The sequence below is a fragment of the Notolepis coatsorum genome, assembly GCF_963971535.1.
Source record: "Notolepis coatsorum genome assembly, chromosome: 11".
In the NCBI taxonomy this organism is placed as follows: Eukaryota; Metazoa; Chordata; class Actinopteri; order Aulopiformes; family Paralepididae; genus Notolepis; species Notolepis coatsorum.
The window spans coordinates 54,421,944-54,434,813 of record NC_140175.1 but is presented as its reverse complement, the minus strand read 5'-3'; the positions used below and the strand labels follow the sequence as shown (position 1 = coordinate 54,434,813).

The 12,870-nt window shown below is 44.6% G+C and overlaps 1 protein-coding gene across 1 annotated transcript in view; it reads right to left on the bottom strand.

The window, feature by feature from the left end:
• Positions 1-8,553, bottom strand: part of LOC311237130 (protein phosphatase Slingshot homolog 1-like) — a gene marked incomplete at its 5' end in the record, with an annotated part of 85,171 nt that extends 76,618 nt beyond the window's left edge. The window contains 2 exon segments of the mRNA XM_084324936.1: positions 1,139-1,176; positions 8,441-8,553. Coding sequence (XP_084181062.1) covers positions 1,139-1,176; positions 8,441-8,553 — 151 coding nt within the window.
• Between the last annotated feature and the right edge of the window lie 4,317 nt (positions 8,554-12,870).

The following is a 12,870-nucleotide window of genomic DNA, read 5'->3' as shown; positions in this document are numbered from 1 at the left end:
CAGTGCATGTATATGTCGTTTACAGTTTATTATGCCACCTATGCAGCATAAAGATTTTTCACTATCATTATATTAAATTAGCCATTGTTTTTGGTTCTGGCCCGCCATTCAATGGCTTGGGGAAAAATTGGCCCGCCTCCAAACCTAATTGCAGACCCCTGCAATACATGCTTACCTAGGATTTGACTTGATTCAACAACAAAGCAGTCGGGGCAATGGCAAGCCGAAAACGGTCGCAAGTGTTGTTACACTTTACAAAGCTAGATGCAGACAACGCTTGCTGCAATATTATATACAGTATATATTAACAAATTGTTCTAAATAAATAATAATGATAAATTATTTGAAGTTTTGAATTTTGAGGTAGGTAGATTACATTTTTAGAGACTAAAGTACCGAACAAATTTACCGTTGGGTACCGGTATCGATTCACAGGTACCGGTTCAAATGTGAAAGGTATCCAACCCTAAGCAGCAGTAATAGTAGCAGTAGTAGTAGTAAGGTTGATTTATGTGCATTCTGCATGACTAAAAAGGGGCCTGTGTAGCTTGTTATTTGATGGCTCCAGAGGCTCCCCATGAAGGTCATGCATGCCTTATGGATATTATAACTGCATGTTGATCTCGCAGACCATGTGTGAAAATTACTGGTTGCCAGTGCTTTCAACCAAAAGGAGATGCTAAACTGATTGGTTAATTATCCATGAATTCAGTGAAACTAAAAGCAGAATGTGAAAAAGCCCTGCAAGTTTCCTGTGACTCTACCGTACTGTCTAATATAGTAGAACTTGAGAAGCAGGAGGACTTGTCTGTGTGGAGTTTCCTTCCACACCAAAATACATGCATTCTAGGCAGGGACTACAGATGAGACAGATCTTTTAATCTTTCAGTGGATGCATCGAGGTTTCCCCTAATAGTTAGCGACTCACGTCCTGCAGATGTCTCTAGTTCGCCTTGCGCTGAGTTTGAGAACAATGGCAGCTGCTGGCCCCATAAAAGCAGCACTATCAAGCCTAAATTAATATATATCCAAATTGGGACCTTGTGAATCTAAATCAAATCAGGTAATCAGTGTTGATACCCAGCCCTACAAACAACAAATCACTTAGAACACTCCTGAACAAAAGATCATATCTTACCTTTGATTATTCTTCCGGTCATCATCACTCCCAAAGTCCTGGAAAACAGAAGCAAGAGGTACAAAGATTACCTCAAATTTCAAATCTACCAAAAGGCATTAAAGGAACACACCAGCATTATGGGAAGTGTGCTTACCGTCTTCTACAGAGTCAGACAAGAAGATACAGTGGATACCAATTTCCTCTCTATGCGTTCAGTAGAAAGTAATTTTTTTTGCCAACAGCTAGGCTAGCTGATCCATATCCACTTCCATTAATTTGTGCTAAGCTAGGCTAGCTTGCAGCCGGATAGCTTTCTACTGAACGCACAGAGTGGAAATTGGTAGGGCTGTCTTAAATACTTCGAAGCTGCATTCGATGGGCATGGGATTCGAATGGGAAAATAAAATTCAAAGATTTTTCTTTTTTTCAAAATCAACCCTGCCTCTCTTTGTAAAACAAGCAATGCTGTTTGTTATTTAAGATGAGGTCGGACTCGGCACCGACAGATTTGTGTTGCTTTTATAAAGCCTCAAATAGGGATGGGTACCGAATTCGGTACTTTTGAGGTACCGAACCGAAACACGTCGGTACTACCGAGTATCGAATTAAGTGAGAAACCGAAAAAAAAAAAAAAATATATATATATATATATATTTTTTTTTTAAACTTTTTTTTTTTTTAACTTTTTTTTTTTCATGTCAACGTTCACACGCACAATATATGCTTACCTAGGATTTGACTCGATTCAACAACAAAGCAGTCGGAGCAATGACAAGCCGAAAACTGTCGAAATTGTAGTTATTTGAAGTTTGGATTTTTTTTTTTACGACTGAGGTAGGTAAATTAAATTTCTTGAGACTAAAGTACCGAAAAAAGGTACCGTTGGGTACCGGTATCGATTCACAGGTACCGGTATCGGTTCAAATGTGAAAGGTACCCATCCCTAGCCTCAAATGACGGCTTACAATATTTCATGAAAGCAAAGTGTTTCGTTTGTCTAAGATTTAAAAAGGTTTAAACTTTACAGCACTGACAAAGTTGAACAAAGCTCGAAGCTTCGAATTAAAATCGAATCTCGGCCCCCGAAGCTTCAAATGCCAAAAGAAAATTCGAAGGTCAGCCCTAGAAATTGGTATCTATCGTCTTGTTTGACTCCGGAGAAGACAGTAAGCACATTTCCCATAATGTTGGTGTGTTCCTTTAAAGGGGACATGCATTATAAATGGCTTTTTTCTGTGTTTAGCATGTTTTTATAGTAATAGGAGTTAGTATCAATGGGTCTGTCTCTAATTATCATATTGACTCATCAGTCTAGTCTCAAGTTCACGAGATCCTCCCTCACTCAACTAAGCTGTTCCGATTTGACCCGCTCCCTGACGTGAATAGGGTACTGATCTGCATAACTAAACCCTCTATAGCGCACAGTGAAACCCGACACTTCCTCAAACGGGAGGCAGAGGGAGGGAGAGAGAGATAGAGAGAGAGCCAGATCGCTCAGAGAGCCCGCGTGTGCACGCTTTGAGTCGCCATGCAGAGGGACTCGGGGAGAGACAGAGGAGAGATCGCTCCGTATGAGCCTCTCTCTCACTCTCTCCATCTATCTGTCTCTCCCTCGAGTCGGGAGCACTATATATCACTGTATTATCTTTGCGCATGCTCCCACGCGCACGCCCGTATTCAGATCCGTACAATAATAATCACAGAGGTATATATTGTCATTTGAAACAAGTTACCAATGCATTGTCCCGTGGGATTATGCCCCCCCGCTGCAAAATTTATTAGTATCCCCCTCAGTCTCTCTCTATCTCTCTGTCTGCCAGTCGCAGACTGTGTGGATGACTATCACTCAAGTGCTTATGGGCGGAGCCAGGCCAACACAGCCTGAAATCCAAAGTGAGAAAATGTGGCTTTTGAGTACTTGATTAGAAATATAAAACAATGCATTTTTTTTTTAAATAAAACCTTACAGAGGTGTTCCATAGACTCACAGGAATTGTGTAAAGTTGCCCAAATAGTGCTAGGAATAGCAATGCATGTCCCCTTTAAGCCAATACAACACATCCTTCATCCTTTTCATTTTACACCATTGGAGGTGACCATATGTCTGGGCATTGAAAAGCAATACGATCAATATCTATCCAATAAAATAAAAATCAATGCTACCTGCCCTGGTATTGAAAAGTGTAGACAAACAATAAAAGATTTCACTTTTATTGTAAAAGAAAATAGACAATACCTGTAACTGAGGGGTACAATTCCCTGACTGTATTGAATAAGTATGGTATCATTAAACCACTACTGCGTTATGTACATTACTACTGGCCATACAGTACACAGGTATATGAGATGAACACACCCACAATAACACGGCTTCACAAGAAATACTGTTTAGAAGAATATTTATTAGCAGCACGAAGATTATCTTACATTACTTATCAAGATTGAGAGTTGCGCTTGTAAGGCGAAGAATGTGCATGAATAGGTCAAGAGCGTAAGTCCATGAGCATATTACGCAGGAGATAATTAATACCACCTGTATCATAAGAATTATATATGGTACACTAGTAGATCAGCTGGAGATACTAAAGGGGTCCCTCCGGTTGTAAGCCAGCAGGGGAGAGGATTTGTCGGTAGCAGAAAGTCTGGGTCAACGAGGAATAAGGAGACTCCAGGTACAGGAGACAGTGCAATAATCCCTTGATCCGTAGACGAACAACAGCTATTCTCCGGTATGCAGTGCCGCATGGAGGAAAGCTAGCCAGCCTCAGAGTACTAGAGGCGGGCTCGACGGTGCTCCTCACAGGGTAAATCCCACACAACAGTGGGTGTAGACGATTCTCCGCTCCAACAGCTACAGGACCAAAGCAAATATAATCCAGCCGAAAAGGGCTCTGTAGTCGTCGGGTAGGTTATCCAGTGTACATATCCACACGGTTCTCGTCTAGGGCTCCTCAGATGACGGCACCAGGTTAAGCCGCCCAGCCTGGATAAGCACACTAGCTCGGTACGATGAAACGTTGGTAATGCTGGTCACTGTAGAACGGTAGCCGCACGATACACTATACATAATAGACTATTACTTAATAATAGAATAGGTCGAACTCAACGATACAGCGTTAAACTCTGACACTTCAGCTATCAATTCGCACGCGGTCTCAAGGCTCTATTTCGGGGCAAAACGGGCCCACTTCACAGCACGTTGTATCGTGGTGTGAGGCTTCAACTTATTGGGTAACTAACTGCTGTATCCACCTGCGACGTATTTATACGTACGGTGAATAATCTAGTGCCAACCTCATTTCTGTCTCGTATTCCTGCGCAAAACTGGGCATGTTGAGACAAGCCTTGGCGGTGGCTTTGAACTCGGCATTGGGGGTATGGCCGTGGCGCCTAGGGGATCGCTTCCAATAGGAGAACGAATATTATGGTCTGTCCTGTACCAGTTAAAGGGATATTCCGTGTATATGTACAAAGAATATACAAGGGATATCAAACGATATACAAATAGTATACATGGGATCTCAAGCAATAAATATATATATTCGGTTTAATCTGACCCTTTGTAACAATACCTATATATCCACCATGACTTGACTGAAGTATTGAAACAAGACAGTCTAAAAGGCCCACTAGCAACTGTGCTGCTCCTAACGCACACCCTAATGCACATACCACCCTAATGCACACACCACCCTAATGCACACACCACCCTAATGCACGCACCACCCTAATGCACATACCACCCTAATGCACATACCACCCTAATGCATGCGTCATCGTAATGCACGCATCACTCTAATGCACACACTCTAAAGCAGGCACCACCCATTTAATACACTCCTAATACCTTAATGCATGCATCACCCTAATGCACACACACCTTAATGCATGCATCACCCTAATGCACACACACCTTAATGCATGCACCACCCTAATGCACATGCCACCCTAATGCATGCACCACCCTAATACACACACTGTAGCTAAGGGGCTACACAACCCTGACTGTATTTAAATAATGAGATTGACAAATACTAAATTATTAATTAACCAATTCTAAATGTACACAAAATGGCGGACACTATTAACAACAAATATCATGGGGCTAATACAATTTTCATATAACCTAGCCAGTATCCTAATTATTATACAATTTATATATATCACAATTTCCGAATTATTATGATTCCTAAGTTAATGGTACCAGGCCGTTGGAGCTCTGAAGGAGGGGGGTGGATGGTGAATTGTCCGGAGGAGAATGGCGATGACTGAAATGACGATTTCTGGAGTTCCGGTTCAGAGGCTGATGTAGGAAGACCGTCGGGTAGTCGCTGCTGGATAGGAGGGTCTCATACGGACCGGGTTCCTATTGTCCAAAAATGCCCAAGTTTCTGGTATGATAGCTCGTTAGCCCTTGTGGTATTATGAAGGCTTCACAATACCAGTTTTTAATAATCAGTGTTTATCTCTAGACATAACCCAAATTGTCTTATAAACACATTATCAGCCAAGCCCCAAGAAGGGTCAATATTGTGGGGACCTCGTGTGTGTTTGCAGGACCACTTGGAATGTTGTCAGCTGACACCAGCATTTGCATATAAACACCAGATTAGCAGCTGGGGACTGGGGAACAATAGAAGTGGCTGATCACATCAACAGGCCGGCCTGTGAGACAGACAGCATGGAACCGGTCACAGGAGGAGTTACTGAAAATATATGAAAGAATAACTCTTCTTCTTTAGAATATGATTTGCTATATTAGAAAACAGTGCAACTCAATTTTCATTACCATTAAAAAGATATGCTCATCAGGGGAACACATGGATATTAAACTTAATATGGTTTAGAGCCTAAGTCCTAGGCCAACGTAAGAACTATGGTTGAAGACTGTTGCCAATATTCAATTGGACATAGAGTAATTTAACTGGTTAGAATGACATGTTTTCAGGTAAAACCTAATTTAAAATAGTGATTAAAAGGTTCGAAATTAAGGGGGGCTTGGGGCAAAATGCCCTTGAAAATTTACCAAATGCCCTCGAAAATCAGTTAAGGGGGGCAAGAAAAGCCCCCGACACTTTGCACAGATGTTTAGCCCTTAGTATGCACTAGGGATGGGTATTTAAAAAAAGAAATCCAGATCGATTGATCGCATGCTATAATCGAGTGATCGTGTATTGTATTACTCGAAAATGAAAACAAAACTTAAAATTTTTATTTTGAATTTTATTTTTATTTATTTTTTTACTTATTTTTGTTCATTCACGTATATATGTTTAAGGAAACCAACAAACAGTTATAATCTTACACATACATGTGAAAAGATATGTTAATAAAAAATAAAATTTCATGATTATGAAATTTCAATTTTTTTCTCGATTTTTCTCATAGATTAATCGATTACTCACGCCGAATCCCTAGTATGCACACGCACAGTATAATATGCATGTAATACATAATTTGTTAATAAACTCTGTGTTACTTGAACAATTTTCACTGTGCTCTACTATTTCTTTGTGTGCTCCAAAGGTTAGCGTAGAGCCCTATATATGGAGACATTAACATGACGTTATCAAACATAGGGACGAAGACTGTAAAAAAATGTGTCGACAATGTTATATAATCTTTGTTAATTTTCATCTTAAAAATTCTGTGCCCCCGAAATACAAAAAAAAGCCCCCAAAAATCAATTAAGGGGGGCAAAAAAAGCCCTGGAATTTTTTTATTTATTTCCAACCCTGGTTGGATGACTATAACTGACAATTGTGTTATACCATGGTGAAAAGTGTGATAAATAACATTGGAATGTGCGCCAGGAGAAGACTTAGAATAATATGTGTATCTTGTACTAAACAAAGGAATGATTTAATTTGATTTGGACATAAAACCAATTTGGAGTTAAACGTTATGGCAAAGAGCCGTTGGGGTGGCCAAGACCGCCCCTTGTTCAAATTTGAAGGTAACCAGCTTCTGATGGGGAGAAACCCTTTTGTGATGTCACTTCCTGTGAGGTCACACAGGCACCTGGGACTCTGTTATAAAAAGGAGGGCGCGGGAAACAGGTTAGAAGGAGAAACTGAGAATGCTGAAAAGATCAACCTTCAGCACAACCTCATCGGTGAAGGACATTGATATCAAATCGACATAAGAATATTAGGAGACAAAGCGTTATGCTCGTCTCAGCAACGCTTTTTTTGTACAATTATCTTATAATCTGTGAACTTTTTGAGTAACGGTGACTCCCGGCGCATGTGACAAATACAGTGTGCGTCTTTAAGGGACCACCCAATTTACTGAGTGCGCATTGTGTAGCGGTAATTGATTACGTCGTGTGTAGTTAATAAACTGCTTGCCTTGTGGGCACTCGGAGCGAACATGTGGTTTCAAATCATTCTACTGCACCACACCTTTTTTTGGGACCTCAGAGGACAACACAGATCCACTTTTCTTCATAGAAAATAGACGATACCCTTTATAGTGGGGCTAACTAGCATACAGTCCGTTGGTGGCGTTCAGCCGCAACCGAACTCAGTCTAACGTCGCCTCTGCCCGTCGGCAGATCGATGCTGGAGTATGGTACTCCTCCTCTCCCTTGGCGACACAATGACACAGTTTCCAACTAATAACCCAACAACGTTACCACCACAGCGCATAGCAAAACACCTCTCATCATACACTTTTCTTCCCCGACTAACTGTAACTTTTTCTCCGTCCCAATACGTGGGTGCGTGGGCTCGTGCTGTATACATACTAACGGTAACACTTCTCCGTCTCAATACGTGGGTGCATGGGCTCACACTGTATACAGTGCGCGGTACAAGGAGCATACGAAAATATAATAAACAGAGTAAATATATCTTATACAAATAAACAATATATAAAAGGTATAGAAAATAATAAACATGGACTTTTTGTTGAACTAATTCTAATCATTAATCTGGACCTTCAGAACAGCCGCACCCTAATTAGTCGGAACCTAATTAACTAACAAAATAAATTGGGGCACAGATTAATATCAAATGTCAAGTCGATCTCTCCATAAGGGCCTATGGGGAGTTGGAGGTAAGCTATAAAGTCGATGGGTTATCGTCATCGTCAGTGGAGTCAGGGAAAGCAGGAAGCTCAATCAACTTAGCTACTGGTCTGGTATAGGTCCGCCCTTGGACGATGACCTCTGCAGCTCTGACCTTCCCAACCGAGCCCTTGATAACTCGGCTCACCTGGCCACGTAGCTCAGACATGAGGAATGAGTCGGTACTCATAGACTGGAGGAGCTCAATGTGGACAGCTCTGGTGGTCAAGCATTTATATACAATACCCCACCTCTTCTCCGTTCCTCTTCCTTTCTTAACGTTGAAGGGCCCGAAGCAATCCACTCCTGTGGAATGGAAGGCCCGCTTGCCGACTCTGAGGCGGCAGGGAGGCAGATCGGCCATCTTCGGTATAATAGGCTGTGCTCTCCACTTGCGACAGGTAGGGCAAGTTCGTTGGAACCGGCGTACAGCTTCTCTCCCTTGGAGTATCCAAAAGCGCCGCCGGATCTCCGCGAACACTCGATCTGTCCCCGCATGGCACACCACCTCATCATACTTCTGAATGATCAGGTCTGTTACCCTGTGTGGGTTGCTTAGGACGATGGGATGCTTCACATCCTCTGCCAAGTCCGGGGCCGTCTCAACCGGCCCCCCACCCTAATGAGGCCCTGGGCTTGGATTTCTGGGGCCAAGGTGAGGAGTCTACTTTCTGATGGGACCGGCTTCGCCCTAGTCAGACACTCCCTTTCCTCTGGGAAATAATCTCTCTGTGCCCTCTGCAGCACCAGGAGTTCCGCTTCCACATAGGCGGCTGCACTGAGGTCTGTGGTGGGGATGAGCTCCTGGTGGTGCCAGAGGAATGTCCTTTTTTGGGCATTCTTCAGAGTCTGGCAGTCATCTAAGGTTTGGGCCCGTTGGAGCCTGGGCTTGACTTGACTGAGCCCGCAGAACATGGACTTATTTTCTTTATCTCTGACTCGTCCTGGTTCGCAGCCCGAGGTGTTGGGATAGGCCACTCCTCCTGCGGGAGTCTGAGGAACTCTGGACCGTCACTGTATGAGTTGGGACGGGTGAGGTCGGCTAGGGGCATCCGCCGTGTGATGACATCCGCCGGGTTCTGCTTGGTAACAACATATTGCCAACATTCCGCTCCTACCAGGTCCTGGATTTCCGATATGCGGACTCCTACAAACACCTTGTACCGGCAGGAGGGGGACTAGAGCCAGGTGATCACGGTCATAGAGTCTGACCATAGGACGATCTCATGCACCGGTATGGTGAGCTCCTCTTTCACCATCTTGGCAAGTTGTACGCCTACCAGGGCTGTGCAGAGCTCGTCGCGGAATCAACCCTTCGAGCGGGCCAGGACAAAGGCTACGTGGACTTCTCCTCCCTCTTCTCGAGCCCTCAGGTAGGCCACTGATCCGTATGCCATCTCCGAGGCGTCGCTGAAGACGTGCAGGTCGATCTCGCAAGTCTCCAATCGCTCGGTAGGAGGGGAGTAGCTCTGCGGGATGGCAACCTCGTGGAGTAAGATGAGTTCATCCTCCCACTCCCTCCATTTGGCGGCGAGGTGCTCGGGTATGGGGTCGTCTCCCAGCCCTGCTCCTTTGCCCATAGTTCCCTCACCAGCATCTTGGCCTGTGTGGTGAAGGGGAGGATGCACCCCATGGGGTCGTACTGGCTGGCGAGTGTTCGGTACACACTCCTAGGGATGGGAATTGATAAGATTACGATTCCATTATCGATTCTGCTTATCGATCCGATTCTTTATCGATTCCCTTATCGATCCCTGATGCATTTAGAATTTAAATAAATTAATTGGAAATGCAACATAACTAAGCTGGTTAGAATAACATGCAACTTGACATTTTTTTTTTTTTATATTTTATTTAGATTTTCCATTATTCAAAACATACACAAATGACAATACTGAGACAATTACAAGACAGTAATAACAACAACAATAACTAACAACTATATGTGGGTGCCTATATATGCCTATGGTAAATCCGTTGTAAATGTGTAGGATAAAGTGATAGAGGTCCCTACATATGTAAACAAACACATCAGGAAAACAGAAAAAAAAAAATTAAACAATAAAAACAGAACAAAAAATAACAATATTTTCAGAGACATTGAGAGATACAGGATGACCGCAACACATTACCAGAATGGAGCTACTAGAGAGATCAATGAGAAGGTCATTCAGTCAAGTCGGGTGTGAGAGCTCCTAGATAGTCCAGAAAAGTCTGCAAAATTTTATTGAAATGATCAACCCTGTTCCTTAGTGAATAAGTCACCTTTTCTAGAGGGATACAGCTCTTCACCTCTGAAAGCTGAAACGTTAAGCCGTATCCCAAATGGCAACAGGAGATCTGACTTCCATTTTGTTGAAATAAATTTTTTGGCAATAACCAGCAACTTGACATTTCTGATTGTCATTTATTGTTGAGCCTCCATGTCAGAAAAATACAAAAACTGTAAAAAAGATTTATAATTTAACTATACACTTAAATAAAAGAATGTATTTGAGATTCTCTTAAACCATTTTTTTTTATTTATTCTTAAACTAATTTAATCTATTGAATAACGACCCATTGAATGCAACCACAGCTCATTCAACAGGCCGCCATTCCTCTGACTCCTCTGTCTCTGGTCTTTCAGAACACACACACACACACACCACACCACACACACACGGCTCCCTCCCCGGTCCCTGCTCGCCCCCACCCTTTCTATTGAGCTCAGTGTGTCTGTCTCTGTGTTGTATGAGCTTGGTTAGCTAGCGTTAGCTCCGCAGCTAACGTTAGATTACCCCGAATTAAATGAATGACTAGGTTGCAAAACATTAGAGTAGTTTTCACTGCACATAGAAACAGTCAAACAGCGGGAGCATTTCGGGAGCATATGCAACCAAAGCCCAGGCAATTTCGAGCCCTTAAGGAATCAAATAGTCTGCTCTATGGCTGCGTGCGGGGAGCTAACGTTATTGTTTTAAAATGCGCAACTGTCGGAAATCGATAGTCACGGAGGCATGCGATTCCAGGAATCGGACAATTAGGAACCGGCTCCCAACGGGAACAGGTTTTCGATTCCCATCCCTACACACTCCGCCGAGTGGTCAGCCTAGTCGTGGATGCCTCCTGGTCCGTCCTCGGAGGCGTGTGCCGGTAGTGAAGCGAGTCCGTTTTAAAGCGCCAGACGAGACCCAGGGTCATCTCTTGTGCTTTGCCTGGGGTGTGTGCCATCCAGGTCTCGCTGCTAGCGGCCTTTGTCTCTGGAGGGAGGTGCCGGAGGACTTGAGGGTCGCTACTGGCCCACTGTCGGAGGTCGAATCCACCTTTGACTAGCGAAGCCCGTAGCTTCATCATGATGCTCTCTGCTTCTCCTGGTGTGTATACGCTCTGTAGACAGTTGTCTACGTAGAAACATCGCTCGACGCTGTGTCGGACATCATCGCCAGCTCCAGGGTCTTCAGCCACGTGTTTATGTAACGCAAACGTGGCACAGCACGGGCTGCAGGTGGTGCCGAAGGGGAGTACCTCACATTGGTATATCGAGGGTTGTTCGTCGTCGAGCCTCTCCCTCCACAGAAACCTCAGTAAAGGCTCGTCTTCCTCCATCAGCCGGACTTGTAAGAACATCCCCTTGATGTCACCGCTGATGGCCACTTTGTCCTGACGGAAATGTATCAGGACGCAGAGGAGGGAGGGTCCAAGTGTGGGACCGGGCAGGAGTAGGCTATTCAGATTCTGCTGTCCAATCTGATGGCTGCAATTGAACACAATGCAGTCTTTGCCATTGTGCGTGACCTTGTGGTGGGGCACGTACCAGGACTCCGTCGTCCCTTCTGCCTCACGGTCATCGATTTTCTTTATGTGGCTGGCCGCCGCCAGCTTCTCGATCTCGGTGCGATAGATTGACGCCCATTTGGGGTTCTTGGCGAGGCGCCGCTCAGTGCTATGCAGGTAGTGGTGCGTAGCTCCCTTAGGCACGTGTAGAGTGGGCATCCCTTCCCGCCTCAAGAATGGGGTCACGTACCTTAGCACTCCGTTGACCTTGACCCTAGTGGTCTTCTGCTCTAGTAGAGCGATGGCAAACTTGTCCTCCTTGGACCGGACCATCTTCCATTCGTTCTTGAATGGCAGCGCATCTAGCGTCCATAACCGCTCAATGTGCTGCAGGAGAGTGGGGTCCGTGTCGCTCACCTTGGTGTAAAGGCAGCGGGTCGACGTTGGTCGGCTGGAAGGCCCAGAGAGAGGGGGCCCTGGAGCGTCCACCCCAGCCGGGTCTTAACCATGGCCGGGCATCCTCTGGGTCCGAGGTGGATCGCGTCCGTAGGGACGATGAGGTCCGCGTGGTCGGACCCAATGAGTAGGGTCGGTGTGCGCCGCCGATAGGCGGTATGGGCAGTTGGCGTAGGTGGTCGTACTTTTCCTTCAGTTGTTGGATGGGGTAATCGTAATGTGACAAGCCAATGACGTGGCTCATAAATGCCTTGCCAATGACGTACTGCTTCTCAGGCTGGTCAATCGCTGCGATGGTGAATGAGACACTTTCACCTCTGATGGTCTTCAAGTCTCGATGAATGGTACGGAGAGTCATGGTCTCCTCGGGTCCCCGCAGGTCCAACTAAGTCACGGAGGCGAGGAGGAGCGTCTTCTCCGAACCGTCGTCAAGGACGGCGTAGGTGTCAATTACTTTATCTGGGTGATT